This window comes from Pogoniulus pusillus, chromosome 13 (genome assembly GCF_015220805.1).
Source record: "Pogoniulus pusillus isolate bPogPus1 chromosome 13, bPogPus1.pri, whole genome shotgun sequence".
Classification (NCBI taxonomy): Eukaryota; Metazoa; Chordata; class Aves; order Piciformes; family Lybiidae; genus Pogoniulus; species Pogoniulus pusillus.
This window is the reverse complement of record NC_087276.1, coordinates 13037024-13064916: the sequence shown is the minus strand read 5'-3', so window position 1 is coordinate 13064916 and position 27893 is coordinate 13037024. Positions and strand designations below refer to the sequence as shown.

Below are 27893 nucleotides of genomic sequence, written 5' to 3'. Positions count from 1 at the left end.
TATCGTAACAATCTTAAGTTCTGAAAGCTGCATCTGGAATGCCTTAATGCATCCTCTCTTCAAAACTGGTATGGGGACAGCACAAATACTGAAGCACAAGAAAACAAGTCATCTAAAAATCACAAGGCACCCAACATTGACTTTGTTCTCGGATCTTTTCTCCTCAAGCAGGAAGTATTGCGATTTCTTAAGACGTTCCCTAAAGGCTGCCAACATCCTGTAAATTCATGTGAAAGCTTCACGACATTCAGGTAAAAAAGCTCAATTTGATATCACTCTACCATAACACTGAATTCACAAAATATAATCAGGGCACACTGCTGCTAGGCAGAGACTCTGATTTTACAGAAATGGTTTCACTACCAAGTCCTGACACTTACTGAAAGCCTGTAGAGACAATCCAAGTACCAGTACAAACATCACTTCCATGGTGGTGGAATTCTCACCCAGTTTGACACAAATACAAATCAAAGGAAAACTTGATCCACTTGAGGCATTGCCATTTAACCACTTCCCTCTACCTACACACTCAAGTGCTCTCCCCCACCCAAAAAAAATAAAATTAAAAAAAAGAGTAGCTTCCCTTGACTGGAAATAAGAGACAGTTAAAAACACTCTTCATAAGATACAAATCCAAAAGAAATCCATACATAGGTAAAACTTGAATGATTAATTGATTTTAAAGCTAAAAGAATTCAATAGATCTCAACATTTAATTTAAAAACACTTGCTGGTGGTTTCAGTAATCACCAGAATCCATCTCAGGAGAAGGTATAAAGGTCACCACATGTACACAACCCCTACGTAAAGTTTATAGTTAGGTCTGAGAAAGGGAAGCTTCTAAGCACTTTCTGGTTTGGTTATGAAGACAGAGAACACAGTAATAACTCTAGCAGGAGAGCTTACCTTTAGAGACTCCAGATATCACTTTACACCATTTATAATATTAAACTTGAGATTCTGGACCACAAAATTTTGTACAGGCAGGCAGAGTCAACTCTACCACAAAGAGTCTACTACAAGCTTTACAAACAAACTAGGAAAATATTTTTTTTCCTTTTGTCTTATTTGTACATGGCTCCTTCTTGGAAAACCTTGTATTTGTTAAGCTCAGGTGTGACTGGTTAGGAGATAAAAGACAAAAAACAATCCAAAACAATGACAAAAAAAACCAAACAAACAAACCCCCCCAAAGAGATGAAAAAAACAAACCACTAAATGAAATAGAAGGCAATAAAACCAAACAAAACCCCAAACAACCCCAAAACCAAAGCCTCCAAAACCCCCAAACAATTAAACAGAAACCCCCACAATTTTTTCCCCAAACAACCAATACCAGAGTTACACAGTTGCCAACACTTAAGAAAAAACCCCACAACTTCAGCAACACCTCACAAATGAGAACATTTCCCCAAGCTCTGTTTCCAAGGAGAGGAGAAATCTTCTTCCATGGCATCAACTCACCAAAAAAAAAATTTTATAGAAAACTTTATTCAACATACAACATTTTCCAGCAAAAAAAGGCAATATACAGGAAGAGTTGTTGTACACTGCGGCTACAGAAACAAAATAAAATACTGGAAAAGAATGTAAAATTAAGTGTGACTTGCTGATTCTATCTTTACTGCACTCAAAACTAGACACGCGGCTGGCAGTTAGCTCCAAAAGAAAAAAGGAAGCCGTCTGGGGACTGAAATAAAACTACACACAATGAATATCAACATCAGTGAAATTCACTTGCAGACTCACCCAACAAAATCAACCTCCAAGTGTTAAATTGTACAGGTTCAGTCATTAAATATACAATTTTTTTATTTCCTTTTTTAACTCCCCCTCCTGTTTTACACAAAGTCAATGGCTTACTAAACACTAGTGAGCATGCCCTCTGTGCTAAAAGGCTAGTTCTTGTGTTTTGCCCATCTCTTCTCATGGCAGCTAATGATATTCATCATCTTTTTCGCTTGCTTTTGCCAACTTTTTGAGTGTTGTTCCATTTGCCAGAAGGTGGCATTAAGAAATCACAATGGTGGCTGAGAATTCATTAAAAAGACCCAAATTATCTCTTCTTTTTTTTTTTTTTTTCCCCTTTTTAGGACTCGGGGCTTCCACTTGGCAAAACAGGATGCAAAGTAGTGACTAAATTAACAGGAAAACTAGATTATCAAAAAAGATTCTATGCAGCTGGAGGAGATAAAAATCCCGAATAAGTGCCAACAATGTACACAATGAAGTAGAGATTGCTATTTATTGATGATGTGAGTTTTTTTCTTTTTTTTTTCATTTACAAATGCACAAAAATGTCATTTTAAAGTATAACTGAAGGAAATAAATCTGATGTGAGTCTAAACATAAGACTTACTAGCTGCAGTGATGGCAAACACCACACTGGGAAGGGCAGCCAGCAAGCTTATGCCATCTAGAAACGTACTACAGACAAATATTTTGCCAATGTCAACTGCTCTACGAAACTCTTCCCTCATTATGCTGACAATTGCCTTGCATTACGTTTACCATAAAATAACTCTCATTGGCATCCAAGCTTTATAAAAACACCTTCATTTTGCTCAAAAAGGGCAGTCAATAGATACAGAGAAGCCAAACTGAACAGCCTCAACAAAATAAAATTAACATCAGCAGCAAATCCTCTTGCTGAAGACTTCAGATATAGTGCACGTGTACCAAAGTTCTACAGTTGTTAAAAAGGTGCACACACACACTGATTTTTGTCCCTTGCCTTGACACTCTGGTTAAGTAAGTCAGTTATGGATTTTAATAGCTTTTTCAAGGTAAGTGTAGCGACTTCTCTTTGGGGCTTTATTGAAATGGTCAAGCCCTAGCCATGGCCTTGGATGAGACATATTGCCTAGAAAAGAAAAGAGAAAAAAAATAATCAAGTTTTGAGACTGAATTAGGAAGTTTCCTTTACACAGACTACTCCTCTGTGCCCTGTTCACAATCTGCTGCCAACCACAGGGTATGGAAAAGGACTGCAGAACAGTTTGACAGTCCACAGGGCTGCTTTCCTTCCAGTAAGGCATTTTACAGCTGTTTCAAGATCAGGGAGCTGGCTTTTCTCCACTTCACTTACAGGAGTCTACAGCAGTGCAGTGTGTGCTAAAGCAAGAAAAGCACTGTTACAATTTCTGGCCACAGGCACCTGGGAAGGACCAGCTCTCAAAGTGCTGAGCTGGTTTGAAACAGAAAGGCATCCACCGTCCAACTATGACAACCTGGAGTGTGTGTCCTATTAGAAGTATTCTCTGCTGTAGCATCCACCTGCTTTAAGTGAGAATACTTGTTAAAGTATGGGGAAATACAACTAATCAGTTGATTAAGAAATCTGTAACTGCCCTTTTCATTTTCTGAAAAAACAAAACAATTAGTCATGTATAGATTGTAAAGAACACACAGGTATTTTTTCACATGTTCAATCCAACATGGTTTTATTTACCAAATCCACTGCCCACATACTTCCTGTAAATGGGAGAAATTCTCTTTTAAGATGTCCTCAACACAGAGCATCAAATGTTCTTTGAAGTGAAACGATAAAAGCAGAAGCTAAACAGCCCCCCAGCAAGAGAAGCACACTCCTACATCTAAAGCCATCGACTGCGACCATTAAAGCCATAAGACACTTGACCTTTTTGGCTGCCTGCATCTGCACTTTTGGATATATACATTTTCAGTCAAAATTAGTCTTTTTGTTTGACAGCATGCTCACTGTCAAGTATCAGAAAGAACTGCCAGTCTGGCTGAGATCACTTCAATGTCTTTCAAAGAAAGAAATTAATCCTACACCATTAGGACCAGCACAAGACCTTTGTAAAAGCAGAGTACATTGCTGACAGCTCCGTCAATCTAACTAGAGAACAGCTCTGGGTCAGTCAGCCTCATATGTGTTAAAATTTGGTGTTTATAGAAATGTGTGAGGCCCACACCTTGAAATATTATTTAGCTAAGGCATCTTATTATCACCTCATAGGAGAATTTTGCAGGGAAAAGAACTCTCAAATGAAACCTCCCTAATCTCACAATCCCTACAACTCCTACAAACAGTTCAAGTTCAAGGACTTCTGAGCACTTCTGCTTAGTTTCTTGCATTGGTTTGGCTCTGCTTTGCTCTAAGCCCATCAGTTCCTTTCAGACTATTATCTTATCCCTCCTGCACCCAGAAAGGTGACTTATTAAAAAGAAATGATAACATCAGGACTTTGCCTGCTCTGAGCACACAATTGAGCCTGTCATCCAGGGATCCCTCAGCATTAGTGCAGAAAAGAAGTTCTTCTGCTCACGGATGCAAATGCAGGTACTCAAAGTTTTAGCAAGTCCCCTCATATGCAGAGCCATGACCCTGTGGCTGTGCACATCACAACAAGGACTTTCTCCTAGCCTCCTGCAAAGTAGTCAACAACATAACTCTCCGTGGGCTTCCAAATAAAGAGACAGTTACAGCATTTCTTTACAATTGTTGCATAAACCTTGAACACAGCCTGAAAACAGGAAAAAAAACAGGAAAGTTTGGCCCTAGCACAACCTGTGAACAAAAATCAGGGCTCATAACTGTAAGAAAAACAGAACTGCAGAGAGCAAGCTGTCCTTAATCTCATTTCTACCAGGCAAAGCATCTCAAAAAAGGCACTCAGAGAAGCTAGGGGAAAGTGACTCTGATGAATTCAAGGCTTTCAGTGGGACCCTAACTAAAGATTCAAGAGTACCATTCCCAACAGGAGCTCTACAAAGATGACTGTGGCGGGACTCTTGAACAATTAACCTGGTTTCCCCTATGCGTAAATTCCTCTGAGAATAGACCTTTAAATATCAGCCAAGTAAACAAGACAGCAGATCATCCACAGACAAATCCAGAGCAGAGCTGCTGCACTTGTAGCTTGGTGAATCAGTTTTTAGGAAAACAGCTCAATTCTAAGCAGGATCCTATTCACATATATAATGCTGCTGCTAGATCCTACAGCTTCATTGAAGACATCAAGGATGAAAAATAAGTATCTTCAGTGAATATGAGAATTCAAGTACTTCTGTGCAGCACATTTCAGAACCTCATTCAGAACACACCTTAGTATTTTTTTCAGTGTGCTGGTTTGAGACTAGCTGGAATATTTTAATGAGAGAAATTAGATGAGTGGTTGTGGAAGGAAAATAATTATGAAGTCTGTATCATTTACTTATTTGCTGAGAGGGATAAAAAGCCAAAATGTCAACAATTTGTTCCCACTCTGGTCTGGGATGTTGGATCTATTTGCTTCCTCCTAACTCTGCTCCAATATATTTCCTACTAACCTTAGCCAACACAGAAAACAACGAAAGCTTTGCTGGTTACTTTGTCTGGGAAAGTAGAAGAAGAAAGAGTGGGTAACTTTAAAGCCTTCTGGGCAGATTTATTTGTCTGAGAGGGCGTTTGGATTTCTGCATTATTTCTTACTTGTATATAATTGTAAATACTTGTAAATATATTGTGTACACATGCTTGTAAATTTTGCTTTGCTGTAAATATAGCTTCCTCTTACTTCCAAGCCATCTGAGCTAGTCTGGTAAATTCTAACAGTGGGAAGGTGGAGAGGAAGCTCATAACTCACCACATTCAGGAATAACACCAGCACGTACTGCAACAGCAACATGAGAATCAAACTACACGGCAGTAGATGGACAACACCAGAGAAGGTGCAACTGACATGATTCTCATAAAGTGTCTTCTGCTGATATCTGGCCCACTTGGTCACTCAAATGCAAAAGTAACTCACAAGGAAAGATATTATTTAATATTTGCATGCCTATGAAATATGCATTCAAAAATTAGCATAGACACCTAACACTGGTAGGTGTGCACACAAGTGGATACAAACACTTGCTCAGTTATTAGGTAGAATGCATTTCATGTCCAAACAAAGCCTGCTTTTTGAGTTGAGGATAACCCCATTAAAACGACTGGCAGAGTAACTTCAGTAGATCAATAGAGGACTACAGTCAAGTTGTCTAACAACTCACCGGGCTGGGGCTCAAAATCTTTCAAGTTCACTTCATACTCATCCTCATTGAGATACTGGTGTCGGCCCATCATGACGATCGCAAATTTAAACTATGGAATAAAGGAAGAAAAACCCCACAACTGGTAAGGAACTGCATTCAGAAAGAGCCTTCAGGCCTGACTTCATAGTCAGAAGTTAAGGCCAGCCCTGTGTAAGATCTTCAAGAACTTGGATAGTGGGATAAAACAAAAGTTGAGGAAATCATGGAGTGCTGTGTTCAGGTTCAAGACCTCCAAGGAAAGAGAACTGGAACAAACTGCAACACTTCAGTGAGACAGTTCAGAGACTGGAGCCCAGGGCATAGAGAAAGCTAAGGGAAATAGCTTTCCTTAGGCCAGAGGCTAACAGGGGCATCCAGTCTTCCACCCACTGAGGGTGTTAGACAGAAGCAGACTCTTCTCCGAGAGCTGTGTATCAAAAGGACAAGAGGCAACCATCACAAGCTGCAAAATGAAAAATTCTGATTACAGGTAAGAGATTAAAAAAAGTCTTCACAGTGATAGTAGCACTGCTCTAAAATACAGCATCTAGAATGAGGCAGAACTCCCATATTTGGATATTTTTTATACTGCAACAAGGTAAAATCCTAAGCAACCTGACAGCCTTAAGCCAGTTCTGCCCTGAGCATGACCCTGAAGTGGGTGACTTCTAGAGGTCCTGCATCACCTGAACATTTCTAGCTTAATGTTTTGCAGAGTATCTCTAGTGATGCAGGACAGAAATACTACTCCTGCATATCCCAGCCCTACACACCCTGCCTAATTATTCTCAAAGAAAAAAAAAAAAAAAGGCAAACAACTGTTCTACTGATCAAAAGTCTACAGCTAACCCAAACCTGTAGTCTTCCAACTTCTTCAAATAAACTCATTTTGAGTCCACAATCAGCAATCAAAACTCTCCCAACCATTACCTTTTCAAATTCTTTTTCTTGTATGTCCAGCATTGTCTGAATCCGCTTCATAACCTCTCTGAAGTGTTCACCCTAATGATTACAACAAGATTTTTGATGTTAAAAAAAAAAATCTAGGAGAAAAAGAGATGCTGTTAATGTTCCCTGCTTCAAGCTTCACTGAAGTTCGTTGCCCTAACGTCTCAATTGTCACAAAACTAGACAAGTGTCAACATCATCTGCTGCAATACAGAACAGCAGCATATAACCTGCTAGAAATTTAGCTACTTCAAGTCTTGTTGATTCACTGCTATGCAAACTTTCCCTCAAATCAATCAAGCACTACTAGTGATATGTGCAGGTCAGGGTAAAGGTAGGAAACAAAGCTAGAAAATTCACAGAAAACCAAGACTTTGGAAATATTTTATATATCCTTCCTCAGCATTATGACTTTTTAAAACCTCTATAGCCCACTTAGGAACTTTTTGCATGCTGTGTTTGTAAACTGCCCCCAAAAGTGACTAATATGGTCAATTTAAAGACCAATAAGTCAACTGCCAGACAGGGAAATGTAGTACAAATGGTTTCCACCAGAAAACCAACACAAGGGTTTTACTCTACGTTGATCAAAAATATGGAAATACAGTGAAATTCTATGGAAGGTAGAGCTGCAGACGTTTTTCATTCCAAAATTTTTCTAAAAGTAGGTAATTTTCATACAAACTAACATTCATGAAATAGAAGTTCAGAAGCAAATTGCCAGCTGCTCCCAGAAATGCATTTTGATATTAAAAGAATCAGTGTGATTGCTGTAGAGTCCAGAGGACATCCACAAGAATGATCCAAGGGCTGGAACACTTCTGCTATGAGGACAGGCTTAGAGAAATGGGGTTGTTCAGCCTAGAGAAGACTCTGTGGGGACTTTACAGCTGCCTTCCAATACCTGAAGGTCCTTCAGGAAGGCTGCAGAGGGACTTTTCATAAAAGTGTCTAGCAACAGGACAAGGGGGAATGGTTTTAAGCAGAGGGAGAGGAGATTTAGACTGGAGTTTAGGAAGAATCTCTTCAGTACGACAGTGATGGGACTCTGGGTTGCCAAGACTGGTTGTGGATGCTCCCTCTTTGAAGGTATTTAAGGCCATCTTGGACAAGGTCTTGGGCAACCAAGTCTGGTTGAGAGGTGTCCCTGCAGAGGAGTTCGAGTATATGATGCCTAAGGCCCCTTCCAACTTAAACCACTCTATGCTTCCATGATTCAGCCCCAGTAACACCACATAAAACTTAAGAATTCAAATTTAGCTTTCACTCTTGTATTAACTTTCAGCCACAGAAGATAAAGCAAATCAAAGTAGAGATGTTATGAAATGCAAAGTCATCTTACAAATGTTGAAGTAAGTAAACCAATTTTTCACAATCATGCCTCTCTGTATGAAGCCAAACAACCACAGCCCAGCCACTTTTCCTGGTGAGATGCAGCACGATTACTGGAGTTGTAGGGAAAAGAGGACTCTAGACCTGTTGGGGGAAGGTTCTCTGGGAAGGGTGGTAGTGCTGCTCTGACATTGTTTCAAATCCTTGGCTAACACTGTGTGCCCACTCTCTAGATATTGCACAGGGTCACTGAAACACTGAACAATCTCTACATGCAAGAGTGAACTGAGATGGGAAATGACTTAACCATAAAAAGGAATAACCTTTCATGCAATTTGAGTAGACTAATCAGTTTCTTTGCTAGTACTTTAAGAGAAAATAATTGATATAATCCCATGGGGAGAAAGAAAGAGGCATACTGTACCTGGTGTATCCTCAGCAAGAATGGAATTCCAAATGTCCCAAAAACCTCTTTGTGGAAATGTGCCACTGTGATTAGCATCTCATTTTCTTTATCTATATCTACCTGGTCCAGAGGAATTTCCTAGATCCAGACAAAATTATGACTGCAATCAGATAAAACTCTTCCAAAACATAACATATTAAGTAACTAAAATCATAACTGATGTGAACCAGATCTATTTAAAAGCAACTATAAGGATCATGCTATTTGACAGAGTCTTCTTAAAAAAACATTTTAGCTTCTCCTTCCTAGTAAATACTTTCCTAGCTTCCCTGAATGGATTTTTGACTGGAAAACTTCTATCATCTGTAGGTAGTAGCCAACAGCAACATCAGAGATCTTGTAATTTCCTTATTACAGTTTAAATTAGAATACTTCTTATTTCTATTTCTGATCTTTGAGACAAAGTAACATATATGAATGATGAAATGTGTAGTAAAATCACCTAAGCATAAAAATTTGTCTCAAGAAGCTCAAACTTAACAGAAAAGCAAACAAAACCTTCTAGAATACTTATGTGTGAAAGCAAGTTCTAGGCATAAGCACTATATGATGAGTCCTCAAAACAACCCTGGAATTACTGCTAAGGCAGCAAATGCCCTATAGACAAACTCCTGCCAAGTGTATTTTTATGATAAAGATGTATAAAAAAATATTAATGACTGAAGTCAGAGGGAAGCAAATAGAAAAGAAAAATGTTAGAAGGATTATCTTTGAAAATACTTATACATCATCACCTAATCCAGCTTGCTGCAGCTACCAGAGAATTAAACAATCAGAATCCAGAAAAAGGCAATTGCCACCTGAGATAGCCAAGGCCTAAAGTTTAAGGGAGTGGTTATTTACCTCTATTCGAAACGTTCGACTTGTTGCAGGCGACAAACACTCTAAGAGTTCATCTTCCTGATGGACACCAATTATTTTGTAACTTACAATTTCTAGCAGCCTGAAAAAGAAACAATCAGGAAAAGCATTAACAAAATTAAATACTAATAAAAAATCATCAATGTATTATTTATTTTTCAGGCCTTGGAAGAACTAATCGGGATGTGAAGAGATGCTACTAGTGTATTTAGACTGGAGCTTAGGAAGAAGTTCTTCAGTATCAGGGTGGTGGGACTTTGGAGTAGGCTGCCAAAGGAATTTTGTAGATACCTCCTCTCTGGGGGTGTTCAAGGCCAGGTTGGATGAGGCCTTGAGCAGCTGAGTCTAGTTGAGAGGTGTCCCAGCCCATGGTGGGGAGCCTGGAGATGATCTCTGAGGTCCCTACCAACCTAAGCTATTCTAGGATTTGTAAAACTTTAAATTCAATTTTTAGTAAAGATTAAGCTGTAAAGCTCCAAGAGCTTAATTTACTTCTGGCTCATGGCAAAAAAACCCAAACCAAACCCAAACCATACCAAACAAACCAACACTAAACAAATAACCCAACAAATGAACAAACAATAACCAGTCTGTGCAATTGTAAGACAAAGGCTTTTAATCCAGATTATTATTTTTTAAAACTTTTTAAATGACCTCACTTTTAACTCCTGAGAAGTGAAGAGCATGGAATACTTGAACTTGAAACAGTTATTAAATTGTGAATTAGCAAATGCAACTGCAAATGCATATGCATCTCAAGGATGTAACTTGATGATATAGGAAAAATGATTTCCACGGTGGTTTAAATTTTACAGATACTTTTGTGCCCAAAATCCACATGATAATGTAAAAGACATCAAAATCTTCCACCTTTACCTTAATTTTCCTGAACCTTTTTCAGAGAGTTCTACAACTTTTTTACATTCTTCTAACAGGTCCCGCACGCACCCATGCTTATCTGGATATACTGTTATTTCCTGGCGGATGTCAAACAGAAAATCATCAGAGAAGCTGAAACTGCAATCACATTCAAGCACAGAGTACACTAGATTCTTCTGTTCATACAAATTCACCTTTAAAACATGACCATTACTAAAGGAAAGAGAAGAGAAGGCTTTGATGAGATCTTTTAGTGGCCTTCCAGTATCTGAAGGGGCCTACAAAAAGGTTGGGAAGGGACTATTTACAAGGTCTTGTAATGAAAGGATGAGAAGTAATGGGTTTAAACTGGAAGAAGGGAGATTGAAACTGGATGTTAGGAAGTTCTTTACAGTGAGGGTGGTGAGACACTGGCACAGATTGCCTAGGGAGGTTGCGGCTGCTCCCTCCCTGGAGATGTTCAAGGCCAGGCTGGATGAGTGGGAGGTGTCCCTGCCTATGGCAGGGGGTTGGAACTTTGAGGTCCTTTCCAAGCTAAACCATTCTATGATTCTATTTTACATTCAACTGACAAGCAATTACTTAAAATTTACTTTTAATGGTTTGGGAAGGGAAGTTGGGGTGAGTTTTTTTTGCTGCTGTTTGGTTGGTTTATTTTACATATGGCACAACTTTGCCCTAGTTCTGTATTATTCAGGGCTAACAGTATGAAAAGCATCAAACCAGCCATACCAGCTTTGACACAAGAAATGAAAGCAAGTATGTAAGAGCCAGATTCACTCACCTCTTCCCTAAACTGGCTGTTTAGCCATATGCATTTAAAACTTCTTCTGTTTTCAAAATCAGTTATTTTCATTTTGAGCTTAAGGAAGAAAAGAAAAAACCCTTTAGGCACACTTTGTATAGGGTGGATTTATTTTTTTTTAATTCACACATATAAAAGCAAGAGAGTCTTACCTGTTGATAGTAAAGTTTTTTAGGTTGCCTAGGTTTGAAGAACTGCAGAAGATCTCGTAAAGTACCTTCATAATTATGTCTAAGAGGATTACCAGGGCCATCTCTATAACTACAGAAGAAAAATGAAAAGCATAAACATCTCTTTAAAATCTATTGCTGCTCTGTAAATCAAAGTACCAAGTTCCTGGCTTCCAATTTGCTAGCACGGCCTAAGCAGCATCATATGTGGTGCTGTAGTTATTAAGAGTACAGACATACCAAGCACATGGGAATGGAAATACCATTCCCTGTAAGTCTTTTGGATGGTCCTGTGCCCACCCTGAATGCTGCAGGGTGGCAGATATACCTTTCTCTCAAACTATCAATACCGAAGCACATGCTTCAGACTGTGAGAGGTTGATTTGTGGACTCATGACACAGCAAATTCCAGAGTGACCTGATCACAGCACTATAAACTGTAAAGAGGTACTGAAATCACAACAATTGCACTGACAATGAAAGGAGATACCTATGGGTATAGCAAGCTGTGTTCACATGAATACAGAAAGATGCCGGAATCTCTGTGTGCTTTAGTCCTACAGCACGTACACCTATTACCAATATGTTGGTTTCTGCTGTAGTTTTATACATAATTTTACACATCTGTGCCCAAGAACACCACTTTAGCCAGAAGTGTCGCTTTCAGTAGTTTCAAACTTGTAAGGCCATCGTCATGTTCATACACACTACTTTGCAGACTTCTGGGGGAGGAAAGGGGAAAAACCCAACCCAAACGAACAGTGAAGTAACTCCTGCATTTAAACCCGTAAAATCAGCACAAATTCTGCTTTTAAAGTTCGCCTCTCTCTGCTTTCACTGGTTTCTGTTTTCACTCATTTCTGCTCTCCTCCATTCTAGAAATCTGCATTCACCGAAGCAGCACTTGCCTTAGCTTAAAAACATACAGTAAGGCTTTGAACTAATTAATGACTTTAGAAACCTAAGCAATGATCCTTTACAAATACATCTTTTTTCAACACCAATTACTAAAACTCTTCTAAAATACAGGAATCTGTGAGGCTCTAGAGCCAGCCCTTGCAATATTTAAAACTGTTTCAGCAACCTGCTGTGCAGGACACAAGGCTAACATCTTACTGGTGAAGAATTAGTTAATGACCTGGAAATAGCTATAAAGTAACTGCTACTTATCTGTATTTGGACTAGGGACTTCAAAGAATAGTTCAGACAATACACTAAGGAAAAGTATCTTACCCTTGAGACTTGAAAAACTGTAATAGCATTGGATCCGTGTTAAGCCTTTGCGCAACTGTCTTCGCAACCTGCAAAGAAATGGTTTGTAAGTCCTGGATGATGTCAGAGTTATGACATTAGAGTAGTGCAGTCACTCACTACACATCAAGAAATTCTGAAAGGCCTCCTGTGTCTACTTCCCCAAGGCAAAAGAGGAAACAGCTGTGAGAGAATAAGATATACTCAGAAAAAAATCCAAGTGAGGAAGTTGTTTTATTAACAACTCACTGTCACCAAAAATCCACAAGAGCTCAACTCCTCTTTTGATCTGCACTGTCAGTGAGTTTGCTGGTGACACAACTGGGAGGAGTGGCTGACACACCTGAAGGCTGTGCTGCCATCCAGCAGGACACAGACAGGCTGGAGTTGAGCAGTGAGAAACTGAATGAAATACAAGGACAACTGCAGCATCTTGCATCTGGGAAAGAACAACCCCATCAATCAGTGTAGGCTGAGGGCTGACCTGCTGGAGAGCAGTTCTGGGGAAAAGGACCTGGGAGGAGGACCAGGAGTCAGCAATACGCCCTTGTGGCCAACAAGGCAAATGGCATCCTGGGATGTACTAGAAAGTGGTAGGTCAGGTTGGGTTCTTCTCCCTTTCTACTCTGCCCTGGTGAGCCTGCATCTGGAATACTGTGTTCAGTTTTGAGCCCATCAGTTCAAGGAAGATCTCACAGAACTGCTTGGAAGAGTCCAGTGCAGAACCACAAAGATGTTTAAGGGTGAGTCACATCTTCCTTCTGAGCAAAGGCTGAGGGAGCTGGGGCTCTTGAGTTTGGAGGAGACTGAGGGATGACCTCACAGTCATGTTTATAATGATGTGAGGAGTGAGCGTCAGGAGGACAGAGCCAGGCTCTGCTCAGTGATGTCCAATGATAAGACAAGGGGCAGTGGGTGCAAGCTGGAGCAGAGGAGGTTCCACATAAACATAAAGAAAAACTTTTTCACTTTGAAGGTGACAGAGCACTAGAACAGACTGCCCAGAGAGGTAGTGGAGTCTCCTTTTCTGGAGACATTCAAAATCTGTATGGACATGTTCCTGTGTGACCTGCCATAGGTGATCCTGTTCTGGCAGGGGGGTTGGACTCAATGATCTTTTGAGGTGCCTTCCAGCCCCTAACATTCTGTGATTTCACTGACATGACATGGCACATCAAGAATGACTGCTCTTGTTAAATAATTCACTATTAATAAAACTAGGAAGTTACAGAGTACCTTCTTCTCACAAGCATTACACACTTCCTTATATTTTTCATCACTTCAGTGCTAGAAGCCTACAATAACAAAATACACTCTTTTCCAGAAGTGTGTCTAACAAAAAGTTACTTTCAGAACAAGGAAACAAAGGCAAAGGAAAAATTGGATACGTGCCTGAAAGTAATTCATCCTATTGGATAAAGTAACAACAAAGCCTGGGTCATTTGGGATGGTTTTATCACAGAAAATGACATCCACACGATGATAGAGGTCTCGGAAGTATTCTTTAGCTGTTGGTAGCTCACTGTTGTCGTTTTCTGGGTCATCCCTGCAAGAGCAAAGAGATGATAACACCATTACATATCACATTATTACACATACAAGCAATTAGGGCTCTTAAGTACATGGTCTACAGTAAGTCTGCAACAGTGGAGAGATCAAGAAATCAGGTTTAGAAGCCTTTTGTAAAGTGCCACCACTCGCAGGCAATAGAACTCAACAGTCAGTGGTGACCCACACCCCTGTGTGGTGCAAGGGCCAAGACAGACCCTGTCTGTGCTCCCTCACTTGGCAGCCTGGCAGTGCTGAGCGCAGTTGCTCCCTAGTAGCATTCTGGCAGGAACCTTCCCTCCCTCCCACCCTGGCACACTGCTATGTGTCTGTACCAATGCTGCCACAGCTGTCCACATACTCCTGTATTAATTGTTTTGCACAGAGGTCAGATGTACAACAGCACTCCCTGAACCACAGCAGCAAACCAGTGGGCACAGGTGCTGGTTTGAGTCACTACTGACTGGTACCCCTAACTTCTCAGCAGAGAAATAGCACCAGGGTACAAGCTGTGCACTTACCCAGGAGTCAGCAGCCAGCCAAAGGTGCATAACACCAACTGGGTCAACAGGGAATGCGAGTTCCAAGGCATGACATGAGAAATACATTCATCTCACATAATCTGGGGTAAGAGTGCTGAAGATAGACTAGCTGGCTTCCACCCACTGTCAGCCCATGGAGAGAAACAGAGCAACACAGTTGGGTGTGACTATCAGGAGCGAGAGCATAGAAATGCTGATTTACAGCCCTGACAAGCTTATGAAAGATCGCTTTAATGGATGCAAGGCACAGGAGTTCTCCTTTTGCCTTGGAGAAAACTCCAGTTGAAGCACCAGTACACCTGACTCACATGTGCTCAGGCAAACTGGGGGCACTTCATCACCTATGACCAATCAAGAACTTTCTGTGAGCATGAGTAAAAGGAAAAAAAGGGAAAGCAGCTTAGTTCAGTTGTAGGCTGAAAGGATCTCCAAGCCAAGAGCCCTGTACAGCGGTAATGCTACTAAGCCCACGATCTGCAATGCTGGTAGGCTCTTCAGTATCTAAGTTGCAACAGCTCCAAAGAAAAAGCTGCAGAACTCAGATGCACTATTGAACCACCTTCTTCAGTAATATTAAGATCTGGTTCAGGTTGTTAGTTTCACAAAATAAGATGAAATCTCCTTTTCCTTACCTAATGTGGCATGTGATAATTAAAATGCTAACGGGGTGGTTTTTTTTTTTTTAATTTGCCTTTTGAATAAAAAAAAATGAAAACTGCCAAGAGCATGTCTAGTGTTGGAAAAATCATACTTTGTTCTTGCTAAAAATGCTAAGTTAAAAGGAAGTGAACCAGGTAATTTAATTGCATTAAGCTGACCCCTTAAAATACATACTTCTGAAACACGATGATGTCGCCGTCCATGAGTTCATCAAGAGCTTTATCAAGAGATACATCATAGTCTTGAATCCTTTCTGTTAAATTTGGTTTAACTTCCTGCAATACAGAACAACAACTGTTGATCTCAGGATAAACAAAAGACAAAAATTCAGATCATAATAATGAGAAAAAACATAAGTTATCTGAAACAAACGGGTAGATCTACGCATGCAAATTAGGTGTAACCTCAGCTAGGCTCCAGATAGACCTAATTGCTCATTTTTACCTTTAGAGTCTCATGCAAGTTACTTTTATTTTCACAAGTGTTTCCTCATTCAGCATTATCTCATTAAAACTGAAAACTTCCCAAAATTCAGAGATTGTGGGAAGCTTGAAGCACACGGATCGTCTCCCTTATTTTAATAGGGCAGGACTTTTGTGCAACCATTCATTGTTTTTAGGAGTGCCTGGCTCCCCTGGAACAACCAGAGAGAAAAGTATGGCCACTGACAAAAATGGTGATGAAAAACCCAATTCCTTGCTCATACTATAGCAAGAACTTTGTCTTGGCAGGGTCTGCACCTTCAGCACTCAATAAATACAGCAGGTATGGAGATTTACTATTTCTGTACTTAGGCAGAAACATTTTAGCAGAGCAAGTATTTTGTTTGCTGACTTCTCACATAGGGAAGGAAGAAGATGCAACATTTTCTCAATTCTGCTAGGCTGGACACTGAAAACACAATGGCCAGTTACAGCAGCATTAGCTCCTCTAACACAGCAAGTCAGAGAACACGCACAGCCAAGCTGTTCATGCAGGACTTCAGAGATTTTGTTATTTATAAAGCCTTATGCTTCAAGCTGAATTTTAAAACTGTTCTCAACTTAACTATCTGCTGCTCTCGATGCAACGTTACAGGTTACAGAGTGCTTACAATTTATAAATCACCATTGTAATGGGTAACCTTTCTTTGTGGCAAATAAAGATTCCTTTTCTCTAGTTAGAGCATGTAAAGGACAAAAAAAAAGTCACAGAAAGTGTATCAGTCCAAACCTCATAGAGGATAAGGTTAGTTTCTCGTGGAAATCCTGCTCTGTCACACATAACTGGAAGCAAGTCACCTATTAGAAAAGAAAAAGAATGTAAAATGGCACTTTAACTGCTAATGAGACCTCCTGCAAGGAGAGGACCTGCTTGTCTACCTTGGATAACCGTTTTAAAATGCCCGAGAGCCTTCCAGGTTAGAGCTTCCCTTACTGACATTACACCCAAAATCAGGTTTTATGGTTGCCTTCTAGCTCATCTCAACAAGAGTAAAACGTGCAAGGCCACTGAAGATCAAAGAGATGAAATAACATTGCTCCTTCCCAGTAGGAAAAAAAAAAAAATCACTGGGGAAAAAAAAACAATAAAAAATAAGAAAGCTAAAATACCAAACTGGATAGCAGCAGAAGTTAACAAAAGGAGACATTCAAAATGACAAGTCAAACTATTTTTACTCAATGAACAGTTGCTGAATTCTTTATATGGACCCACATGAAAAACAAGGCTCACATCTGGTTCTGTCTGAGCTCTCAGGCTACCAGAGTGAAAAGTTGTAGAAGAGATCCTGAAATCCAAGGATAAAACCAAAATGGAGAGCAGTATCAAATCACAAAGCCTTACAGCAAGTCTGAAACAGCTGTTTACACTCAGGAACACCCAGTGAAAACAGCAAACCTCTAACAAAGATTCAACTGGCAGCCAATGGTGAAATTAAGGTAAGTCTTTCAGCCTTGCAGAAAGTTTTCTTCTCTCTGTTGTGACCGTAAATCTGTCAGGTGTTGGGAGAAACCACAATTTCTTTCTGTGGCCAACCTTTGCTTACAGTGATGCAACTCATTTTATAAGAAAATATATGCAATCTGATGCCTTTATAATCATGAAAGGGAAAGTTCAACTCACGTATTTTACAGTATATAGTTGTGTAGATGTGTCCACAATAATTCAAACTCCGAGTCTTCGGGTCATACATCTTCAGAAACAACATCACATCATCTACAAAGTAAGAAACAAGATCTCTGTTCAGAAAGTTGATTTGGGTATGGCAGGGGAGATCAAACAGCAACAAAGATGTGTCTTCAATTGTGATAAATCATCTTGGAATATTCTTAAATAGTGAACAAGTCAACTTTACATAAAAAATTATTTAGTGACTCTGAGAACACGTGAAACATCTTCCACCTGGAGAGAGAAGGATGAAATGAGAGAAAAACTGCAGAGGAAAAAATAAATTCAGCAGTGGTACAATGCTTGCTGAGATACACCCCAAACACAAGTATTTTGGAGCAAGCATTAGGATATGTGCTTACGATCTTTATCAAACTTGGGTAATGTTGCTCCAGTAGCAGCCATCTCTGGATCTACTGTTTCCAAAAATATTGTCCATGGATTTTCATTGTCACTGAGCTCGATCATCTATGTAAAAAGCACAGAAGAAGAAAAAAAAGGGTCTCTGGAGAACATAATATAACTTGCTATCTGCATTTTCATCAGACAAAAGAATTTTATGATTTTCTATTACTGGATTGTTTCTTTTAAGGTTGTGCTAATGGCAGCAAGTTGATGTTTGTTAGGAGAAATGAAGACAGACCACACCACCAACAGTTCATAACACATCCAGTTCAGGTGTTCCCATCATAAGGAGGACAGAGCTGTCAAAGCGAGTCCAGAGAAGGGCCACAAAGATGATCCCAGGGCTTGAACATCTCTGCTATGAGGATAGGCTGAGGGAGATGAGGTTGTTCAATCTCTAGCAGACAAGACTTGGGCTAGAGACCTTAGAGCTGCCTTCCAATACCTGAATGGATCCTACAGAAAGAACTTTTTGTAAGGGTGTCTAGCAACAGGACAAGAGGGAATGGTTTGAAGCTGAAGGGGAGCAGATTTAGACTGGATCTTAGGAAGAAGTTCTTCAGTATGAGGGTGATGAGACACTGCAGCAGGTTGCCCAGGAAGGTTGTGGATGCCTCCGCCCTAGGACTGTGCAAGGCCATGTTAGGTGAGGCCTTGAGCAGCTCAGCCTAGTTGAGAGGCATCTCTGCCCATGGCAGGAAGGTTGGAGTACATGACCTCAAGGTGCCTTCCAACATAAGCTATTCTACGATTTTGGATTTTAAATGGACTTGTTTCTTTTTCATTTAAAAAATATCTCCACGGTATCCACAGCAAAAAAAATTCCTTCACTTGAGAAGTAGCAAGATGGTGAAACCAGTTGGTGTTTCCTGTGGTATAGAGATGCAATGTTTTACATTTTTAGCAACCTGTTTCATTAAATACATGGTTTGCTCAAAAAAGGAAGACTCGGGCATAGCTTTTGGAAGTCTAACATAAAAATCATGATCACACTTTTTTCATGGAAGTTAAGTTGTGCATTACAATCCTCCCTCCTGTCCAAAGCAGTCCACTAACTCTGAAATCTTCTCAAGTAAGAAACTTTACCAGAAAGAGGTCTAATTAAAATCCAGAGAAATTTATGTCCTAAACTTGCAGGCTTATCAAGAAAAGTCACGTGCGAGGTACAAAACTAACGTCCTCTGTCAGTCAGTATTTACCGTTTTATTGCCATCTGCTTCATTATCCAGCATTGCAGGTCTTTTTGTTCCATTACTTCTAGCTTGCATTGGCCATAATCTGATTTGATCCTGGGGGAAACCCTAAAATAAATAAAAATGGTGTCAGAAGGCAACGAAAGACGGCTAAGATACTTTTATTAAGCCCAAACAGATCTTCACTTTCCAAAGGTCCACATTACAGCTGCTGACAATACCTGGAGAAGACAAAGACTATGCAATGTACGAAGATAAACACAGGCAGCTGCTCAGCTGCAGAACACTTACCATGGTTTGAGAGAGATTTTGAACAAATTCTGTGAGCGTGGAGTTTTTTAATACTTTGAAAACAGTGTATTTCACTTTTTCCTCATCGTACATGTCATTGCCTTGGTGACCACAGAACTGATCCTCCGCTACTATCTGAAAAATCACATTTAAAGATTACTAATCACATCAACTCAGCCCCACAATGCTGCACCTTCTCGTGGTGCTTCACTAGGCGACATCACTGCCTGTCTGCATAGTGGCACACTGCTAACACCATCCGTGTTCCCATGAAGAAAATTTGCAAGTGTACAGGATATAACAAAATGCTAAAGCTGTGATTGATAGTCAAATCAGTGCAACTAAAATACACTAATACTTACAAATCTTGAACAATTAAAAACCAGTTGCACTTAGATCTCAATCTTGGAAACATGTTCTAGCAATCTTGGCACTTAAAAAAAGGCTACATAATTATGTTAGTGGTGTGGTGCAAGGAGGCTGGCCGAAAATGTTTCATGTATCTCCCATAGCTCCCACATGCCCTTTGGTAATGAAGACAAACGGTGCAACTCTGCCAGCCTTCCCACTGAAAGCAGCTCTCATGTAAGTGCCGTGTAGAACAAGCTGAAGTTCACTGCTATCTCTACTTAGGAATGCCAAATAAGAAACACAGAGGCAAACGGGTACTACTTTCTTGTGCCAGATGGGCTCTGGAAAGAGCCATAAACAGGGTTCCTTAAGGCAATTCATAACAATCTAGTCCATCTGGCTTTTCCAAAAAGATAATTGCAAATATAAGCACTCTCTCCTTCTGCTTCTACTTGATGAGCTCAGTTTGGCAGTAGTCCAGGCTTGCAGCCTATGGCTAGATATATTCTAATTTTAGAAAATAATTCCTGAAGGAGATAAAAGTGCAGTGGCCTGGCAGTCATTTAAAATTATTTGGTCCCCTTCCTTTCACCTGAACATACCAATTTTACTTGCAAGCACAGAACTCTGCAGAAAACAGAAATCCCTGTAACACGGGTACTGTTTGTTTCATTAGAGTTCACTGCATATGTAAATACACTTACAAGCACTACAACCATAATTTCACTTCAAACACCACTTCCAAACCCAAATTTAAAAGAAATTGAAATCAAGGTTTGTCTTGGGTGGTTTAACATTCTGAATTTTAATGACAAGGTAGTTCCAACTTTATCTGTTTCAAAAGCTGACCTGCACTTGCATATAGAGGTGAGCTTCTTGCCTCTCCTTCCTCTTCTGGGCTTCTATCCTTTTCTCTTCTTGTAGCCTTTCTACAAGTTGCTGAGGAATATCGTGGTCTGTAACAGGCTGCAAGACTTCACCTACAAAGCAGATTTTGTGATGTCATTCCAAGATTTGCATCAAACAGGGTTTTCTTCATATGCAGTTGACTTCTCTCTGATTTGAAGTCAAAGCTGGGCTTTTTCATCTCTTAATTAAAAACATGGTTTGCTATCATCATGTTTTGGCAAAGAAAGCACTTTCTATCCTAAGCCAAAATATACTGCTTCCATGAAATATGTATCAGCCTTCAGAATTAAATAATTCATTCCAGGATTCAGAAAATATTTACCACCACTCAATAGTGCTACCTAGACTCACAGAATGGTAAGGGTAGGAAGTGATATCAAAAGACCATCTAGTCCAACTCCTTTGTCAAAGCAGGAATACTTAGGACAGGCTGCAAAGGAACACATCCAGATGGATTTGGAAAGTCTCCAGAAAAGAGACTCCACGACCTCTCTGGGCAGCCTGTTCCAGGGCACTGTCACCCTCACTACAAAGAAATGTCTCCTTGTGTTGAGGTAGAACTGCCTGTGTTCTAGGGTGTATCTACTGAAATGAGACTGGCACCTTCATCCTGACACCCACCCATCAGGTATTGATAGACATTAGTAAGATTCCTTGCCCTCAGCCTTCTCTCCTCAAGATTAAACACATATATATTAAAAAAAATCAATCAGATTTAGTTTCCTTCACTGTAGTTCACTGATTTCTCCATCCTACAAAGCACTTTGCAGATACACAGTCCTGTCTTGCTGTGTTACAACACCCAGAGGTTAAGCAGATACCTGTGAAGAGTGAAAGACTGACTGATCCCATGGAATCTATAATAAATTCTAACGCTAAGGGAGCCCCTTTGTGTAGGAAGACCATCAACAACTGAGAAGTGAACTATAGCCCTAAACCCCCATAATCAATTTGGAATAGAGGCAGAGCATACGTACTCAGCTTTGACTCCCTGATGTAAACCAACATGTACGCGTTCGTACAGTGCCGTACAGATAAGTCATCATCGTGACCTCCGTAGTTGTGTTCAATCGCTTCTTCCTTCGTGCATCGCGATACAACATCGTCATCAAACTTACACCACTGAAGAGAAAACGTTATGGTGTTTTACACACAGAAGCATGTTCTTGAATGATAAATTAAGCCTATTTCTGGCATGTCTTTCAGCTCTTTGAAGTAACAAAAACTGCTCTTCAAGCAGAGTGCATCTAAAAAAAGCCGTAGCTCGGGATGATTTGTGCTACCTGCTACTTGTGATCAGCATAAGGAAAGCCATAAATACCGAACCTTTACTGAAATAGTTGAGTATTTTGCACTGAATACCAAATCCCCACAATTAGTCAAAGAACTTTTTCTTAAAACTGTTATTCAGATATCTAACATTTCTACTAATTGACCTTATTTACTGTAAGCTAAAATAAAAAAAGCAGTGATGCATATCTGGTAACTGTACATTTCATTTGCAGCAACTTGTAAATTAAAACAATAAAGCCAGTTAAGGAAGACAGGCAAATTCAACCCAAAATCTGACTTCCTAATTTTCATGTGAACAAGTGTGTGTGTACACACAAAACCAGTCAACTCGAAAGAGACACCTGGCCTACAAATGTCCAATCCAATTAAGTCATCTAAACCTGTCACAGTGGGACATGCAAATATACTGAACTTCTGAGTCATTGAAATGTTTGTTCATACTTGCTTCAGCATAAAGTCAGTCTAAAAAAAAAAACCTGGATAAAATATCCACACATAATACAAGGCACACCTGAAATGATTCCCTCAGCTTGCCTTTTGCCAAGAGCCAACAGCAAAGATGAAGCTGCTCCTCTCAAGACAAGGAATTCTTTAATGGCTCCAAGCATGAGCTCCTCCCAAGGAGGACATTAGGGTTGTTGGGTTTTCCTTTTGTAGATACAAACTAAGTTTTCCAAATATGTCGAAATAGGCACCAAATATAAGAGTATTGAGCCAATAACGACATGAAAACGTCCTGTGTGATGGAGTGTGCCAGCACACTCTTCGCTCAGTGAACACACCTTCCAAAAAATTGCCCATGAGGAACACTGCCTGTATATATTTGCAAACCACAAACATGTTCAGGAGCTTTTCAATACTCACTTTGCCATCTCCCTTTGGATTCAAGTAAACAACGTAATGTCCACCATGGTTATCTCCGCTGTGGACTAGAACAGCATGAAGAATGTAATTTGCAGGATCTTTAGGATCTGTTTTTTGCAAAAATTCATCTAGTGGCAACTGTTCAGGAAACTCAAACCTAGTGTTGAAAAGAACGGAGACAGCTGTAGTACTTGCAGTTCAGAAGCAGCATGCTGTTACGCAAGGCATCTCTACTTATTCCTAAAGCAAGTTACAAAAATGAACAACATAGTTGTTACAATGTCATTTCTACGCAGACAGTGGTAAGATTTTATCTTTATAAGCACCTTTGAAGATGTATGGCCTCAGTAACAAGGGTAAGAGTACTTTATGGTGCTGGTTTGGATTCACTGTGGCAAGGGGAATAGTTCAAAACCTGCTGTTTTCTAGTACGCAAATCTGGCTTTTCTAGCACTGGACTGCAACGTAACTCTGAAACATCTTCAAGCTGCTGCAGTCCTACCTTCTTGGTGAGAATGAAACCACTGTGATATAGATCTACCTTACAGCCAACAACTTAGCTCCTGGAGAAAGTATCAGCCTCTACTTACAATGAGTGGACAAGAGATGAAGTGAAAGTAGAGGACTACATATTCATCCTACTTTTCTTGTGGTAGCCTATGGGTATGTACCAATGTTCACACCCAAGAATGTTCCCTAAAGTGTTAAAAGATGCTTTCACTGGTTTCCCAGTAAACAAAAACACCCCACCCAATAAATATCTGAGTACTCAATTTGTCATTCAGAACCTTAACATTCAATCAGGGCACCTGTGGGGACTTCCACCATATGTGACTGTATGCACCTTCCTCTTGGAGTTGAAGTAAAAAATCAGATTTTGGCAAACATTTTTTGGTAAAGCATATTCATGGGTCTAAATTATACACTGACAGAGAAAACAACCCCAAACAACTTACCTATCATTTATCTTTATGTTTTGGTCAGTCTGAGGATCATACATAAATCTCATGAGCTGTAGGTGTAATACTGGTGGCAACGTCAGGAACTTCACACCTTTCTCTGCCTCCTAGGCAGTTTAAAGGAAATCAAAGGTTTAAATTGCAAGACTTTTAGCAATTCAAAACACTTATTTGCTGCAGACATTTTTTCTATGGTCTTTTGTTTCATAGGTTTGACAACAGAATGTGTGCCAAAGAATGGTTTGAAACTTGGGTGGAACTAGCTTCAAGTTGGACCTAGCTTCCCACGAGCTACTCCAGTAACATGTTCAAGAACTCAGCCGATTTGAATTTAGGTCATTCGTACAAAGATGTGTGAATGCCTCACTGCACTTAGAGCTACCTGTATAAATGAAACTGAAAGAGAACATGGAGGCAAAAGTTTTGATCAATTAAGAATTTAATGGTCATCATATCCTGCCAGCAAGTATTTGGCTGCTACATTGTACCTTAAGAACAGCTACAGAACATGTGGAACACTACTGACAAAAGCTGATATATGGAGGCTTCAAAAGTAAGCTTTAGTAAAGCAACATGTTTTTTAAAGACTTCACAGAATCCTAGAATGGCTTAGGTTGGAAGAGATCTTAGAGACCATCTACTTGAACCTCCCTTGCCATGGGCAGGGACATCTCTCAACTAGACTCAGCTGCTCAAGGCCAACTTCAGGTTCTTACAGTGGGTGTGGCAAAAAGTGCAGCTAAAAAGCTCAGAATGGTCCCTTGACAGGGACTTTTCATAAACATGTCCAGCAATAGGAAAAGGGGGAATGATTTGAAGCTGAAGGGAAGTAGATTTAGACTGGATCTTAGGAAAAAGTTCCTCAGTATGAGGGTGGTGAGACACTGCTCAGGGAGGCTGTGGATGCCTCCTCCCTGAGGTTGTTCAGGGCCAGGTTAGATGAGGTCTTAAGCAGCCCAGTCTAGCTGAGAGGCATCCCTGGCCTTGGCAGGGAGATTGAAGCAGATGATCTCCAAGATCCCTTCCAACCTAAGCCATTCTATGATTCCCAGGCTTGATATCAGTAGAGCTGTTAACCACTCTAGTCCCTAGAACACTTACTGGTATAAAACTCACTGCTAATTAAATTGCTTTAAGATCCAACCTCCATTTTAAGAGACCTTAACTGCTGTTAGAAGAGCTTAATTGCTTGCTTAGGGGAAGTATCACCAAATTCCATTGATACAACCTAGAATGGGTTTTCTACCACTTTTTCACTACCTAAACCTTGTAAAGTTATTTTACCAGGGGTAGAGAAATTAAATTTAAAAATCAAAATTTAAAAAAGGCAAATACCTGCAAGCCATGTTCTCCTGCATCATACTTGTTGTCACCATCCAACTGTTCCACTGCAACATAGTCAATGAAGGACTCAAAAACTAAATGAAAAAGAAAGGTTGTGAATTGTAGGGAAAGTTTACCCTAGTCTGATTGCTTAACAATGGATTAATCAAATCAGTTAAGACATGAGATTTTGCATTTGAATATTTCTGTCTTTACTTTAAAAAGCAAAGTTTTCTGTTGTTTAAGAATGTCAAGAAAAGTACCAAATTGTCAGGGGATAGATAAGAAAAGCAAAAGGTTTTAAAACCATGTAGGTTCAGTTGTTTGTCACATCTCCTGGTCTCACTTTTTATCTGTTAAGTATCAAGCTAGATGACTGCCTGCTGGACTTGCACATGTCCTTTTTAGAATGTCACATGCCAAGTACCCAATGAAGTTGTAAGAGACCCCTCTGATTAATCCTTAGTTCTTTTTATTTGCTTATTAATGAGGCCAGGTCTAAACAAGGATCTATTTCCTCCAAGTTCACCCTCATGTGTAAATTATAACCTTCTGTTATTATCATAGTACACACAATACACTTTTATGACACCTGGAAAACTCCTAAAATATGTTAGAGTTTTATGAAAAGATATCAGTTAGAGAATTAAAGATGAAGGAACAGTAAAAAGAAAAGAGAGAAATAAAAATAAGGTAACATATGATGTTTCCAATGAAGTATCTTAGAGCAGAGACACTGCAAAGTGCCGAGTGCCAACAAACCCACTTGAGATCAAGAGATACACATCCAGCACGTTTAAGTATTTGACTGGTGCCCCATAATGCATCACTTACTATTTTTCTTTCCCTTTATACTTAGCTGGATGTCATAATAATCTTCTATCCGTTCAGATCGATAGTCTACGTGTTTGCACTGGATATAAGACTGTAAAGAAAAGCCAAAAGGACACAGACTTTAAATGTGTTCAAGAAACACAGTTAATCTTATTTCTGAAGCATATTAAATACATACCACCATCTTGCCTCTGAACAGTTTAGGAATAGTGCCTTCTACACACGTGCCTTTCATTTTATTTTCCACGTTATCGAGCAGCTGAAAGAGAAACGAGCTTTTACATTGGCCAGACTTGCAGGCTTGGAATTTATTCATCTCACAGATGACTATTTCACTGGTTAAACTCTAAGTGAAATGCTGGCTTATTCATACTGGCATTTTTCTAGTCCTTTAAATCTTCCTCCTACTCCTGAAAACTGCACTGAGGATTGCTCCAGCTACACTTTTTTAGTCCCAGAAAACCTCACAAATGCAACAATACATCTGTATCTTCAAAACTGCATTTCCCTCTGGGGCTAAGTACCACTAGCATACAGAACATTAGGAGTTGGAAGTGCCAAAGCAGGGTAGAGCTCACAGGAATGCATCCAGGAGGGTTTTGAAAGTCTGCAGAGAAGGAGACTCCACAACCTCTCTGGACAGCCTGCTCCACCACCCTCAGTGGAAAGAAGTATCTCTTCGTGTTGAGGTAAGGCCTCCTGTGGTCTAGCTTACACCCACTGTTCCTTGTTCTTATCACTTGACACCACCAACATGAGACTGGTACTTTCACTTTGACACTCACCCCTCAGATATTTATAGACACTAACAAGATCCCTTCTCAGCCTTCTCAAGACTAAACAGTCCCAGGTCTCTCAGTCTTTCTTCACAGAAGAGGCTCCAGTCCCTTCCTCATTCTCATACTCTCCATTGGGCTTTCTGCCGTAGATCCTTGTCTCTACTGAACTGGGAAGCCCAAACTTGGACACGATATTCCAGGTGCAGTCTCAACAGGGCAGAGCAGAGGGGGAGTAGAAGCCCTGTTGACCTGCTGGACACACATTTCCATAACACACCCCAGGATGCCATTGGCCCTCTTGGCCATAAGGGCATATTGCTGGCCCATGGACAACTAGGACTCCAAGGTTTTTCTCTATGAAGCTGCTTTCCAGCAGGACAACCTCTAGTCTGTACTGATGCCTGGTATTACCCCTCCCCCCATTTATTTTTAGCCTTCCCTACGCTTTACAAATTCTTCACTCACAAAATGTCACATCAATCCCATTCTTAATACAAGGAGAAACAAAGCAAGGCACAAACTGTCTTACAGAGCCAATTTAAATTAATCAGTGGCAGTATCACTGGGATTGCTACTAAATTATATTACATGGGCACAGTAGCAAGAGACAACATTAAGCATCAGAGATCAGGGATTAAAAAAAGCAAAAACATACCACTCTACACAGCTCCTGGACATCATGCTGCATGAAACTGTCTAAAGTCTCCCACCTTAGTAAGACAAATGAATACAAAATTAATGTATTAAGAAGAAAACTTACACCTCAAAAGACATTTTGTGGTTTCTTTGCAGCTTAAGAAGTTTATACATAGCAAGATGTAACAACTCTGAGATTTAGTACTGGCTGATGCACAGGAAGATTTAGTTCTGCAGCATTTACTTGGCAGGAAAAAGGGAAGGTGAAATTGGGGTACATTTTGGCAGCCATTAACTGCTTGCTTGCCTTCTTTCTCTAAATCTGGGGACAGGGACCAGGAAGGCAGCTGAAGCCAGTCAAAGAGGCCAGAGCCAGGCTGTCGCTAGCATAACAATTCTTCCAGCCTACAACCTAATCTCAGTTC

At 40.1% G+C, this 27893-nt stretch overlaps 1 protein-coding gene across 3 annotated transcripts in view; it reads right to left on the bottom strand.

Annotated features, from left to right (window-relative positions):
• Positions 1 to 1475: 1475 nt before the first annotated feature.
• USP7 (ubiquitin specific peptidase 7) overlaps positions 1476 to 27893 on the bottom strand; it is a 73337-nt gene continuing 46919 nt past the window's right edge. For 2 of the 3 annotated variants that reach the window (XM_064153027.1, XM_064153028.1), the window contains exons 8-31: positions 27488 to 27542; positions 26232 to 26312; positions 26054 to 26144; positions 25232 to 25314; positions 23894 to 24003; positions 22938 to 23094; positions 21758 to 21902; positions 20721 to 20851; positions 19521 to 19655; positions 19236 to 19337; positions 17994 to 18099; positions 17587 to 17679; positions 16696 to 16763; positions 15658 to 15758; positions 14126 to 14279; positions 12716 to 12783; positions 11465 to 11573; positions 11292 to 11369; positions 10505 to 10605; positions 9611 to 9710; positions 8726 to 8845; positions 6952 to 7023; positions 6001 to 6091; positions 1476 to 2863 (exon numbers count right to left, since the gene is read on the bottom strand). In XM_064153027.1, the coding sequence (XP_064009097.1) occupies positions 2757 to 2863; positions 6001 to 6091; positions 6952 to 7023; positions 8726 to 8845; positions 9611 to 9710; positions 10505 to 10605; positions 11292 to 11369; positions 11465 to 11573; positions 12716 to 12783; positions 14126 to 14279; positions 15658 to 15758; positions 16696 to 16763; positions 17587 to 17679; positions 17994 to 18099; positions 19236 to 19337; positions 19521 to 19655; positions 20721 to 20851; positions 21758 to 21902; positions 22938 to 23094; positions 23894 to 24003; positions 25232 to 25314; positions 26054 to 26144; positions 26232 to 26312; positions 27488 to 27542 (2458 nt within the window). In that variant the 3' untranslated portion in view covers positions 1476 to 2756. Of the gene's footprint in view, positions 2864 to 6000; positions 6092 to 6951; positions 7024 to 8725; positions 8846 to 9610; positions 9711 to 10504; positions 10606 to 11291; positions 11370 to 11464; positions 11574 to 12715; positions 12784 to 14125; positions 14280 to 14832; positions 14947 to 15657; positions 15759 to 16695; positions 16764 to 17586; positions 17680 to 17993; positions 18100 to 19235; positions 19338 to 19520; positions 19656 to 20720; positions 20852 to 21757; positions 21903 to 22937; positions 23095 to 23893; positions 24004 to 25231; positions 25315 to 26053; positions 26145 to 26231; positions 26313 to 27487; positions 27543 to 27893 lie in introns of those variants that run through there. The other variant, XM_064153029.1, reaches the window with a different exon arrangement.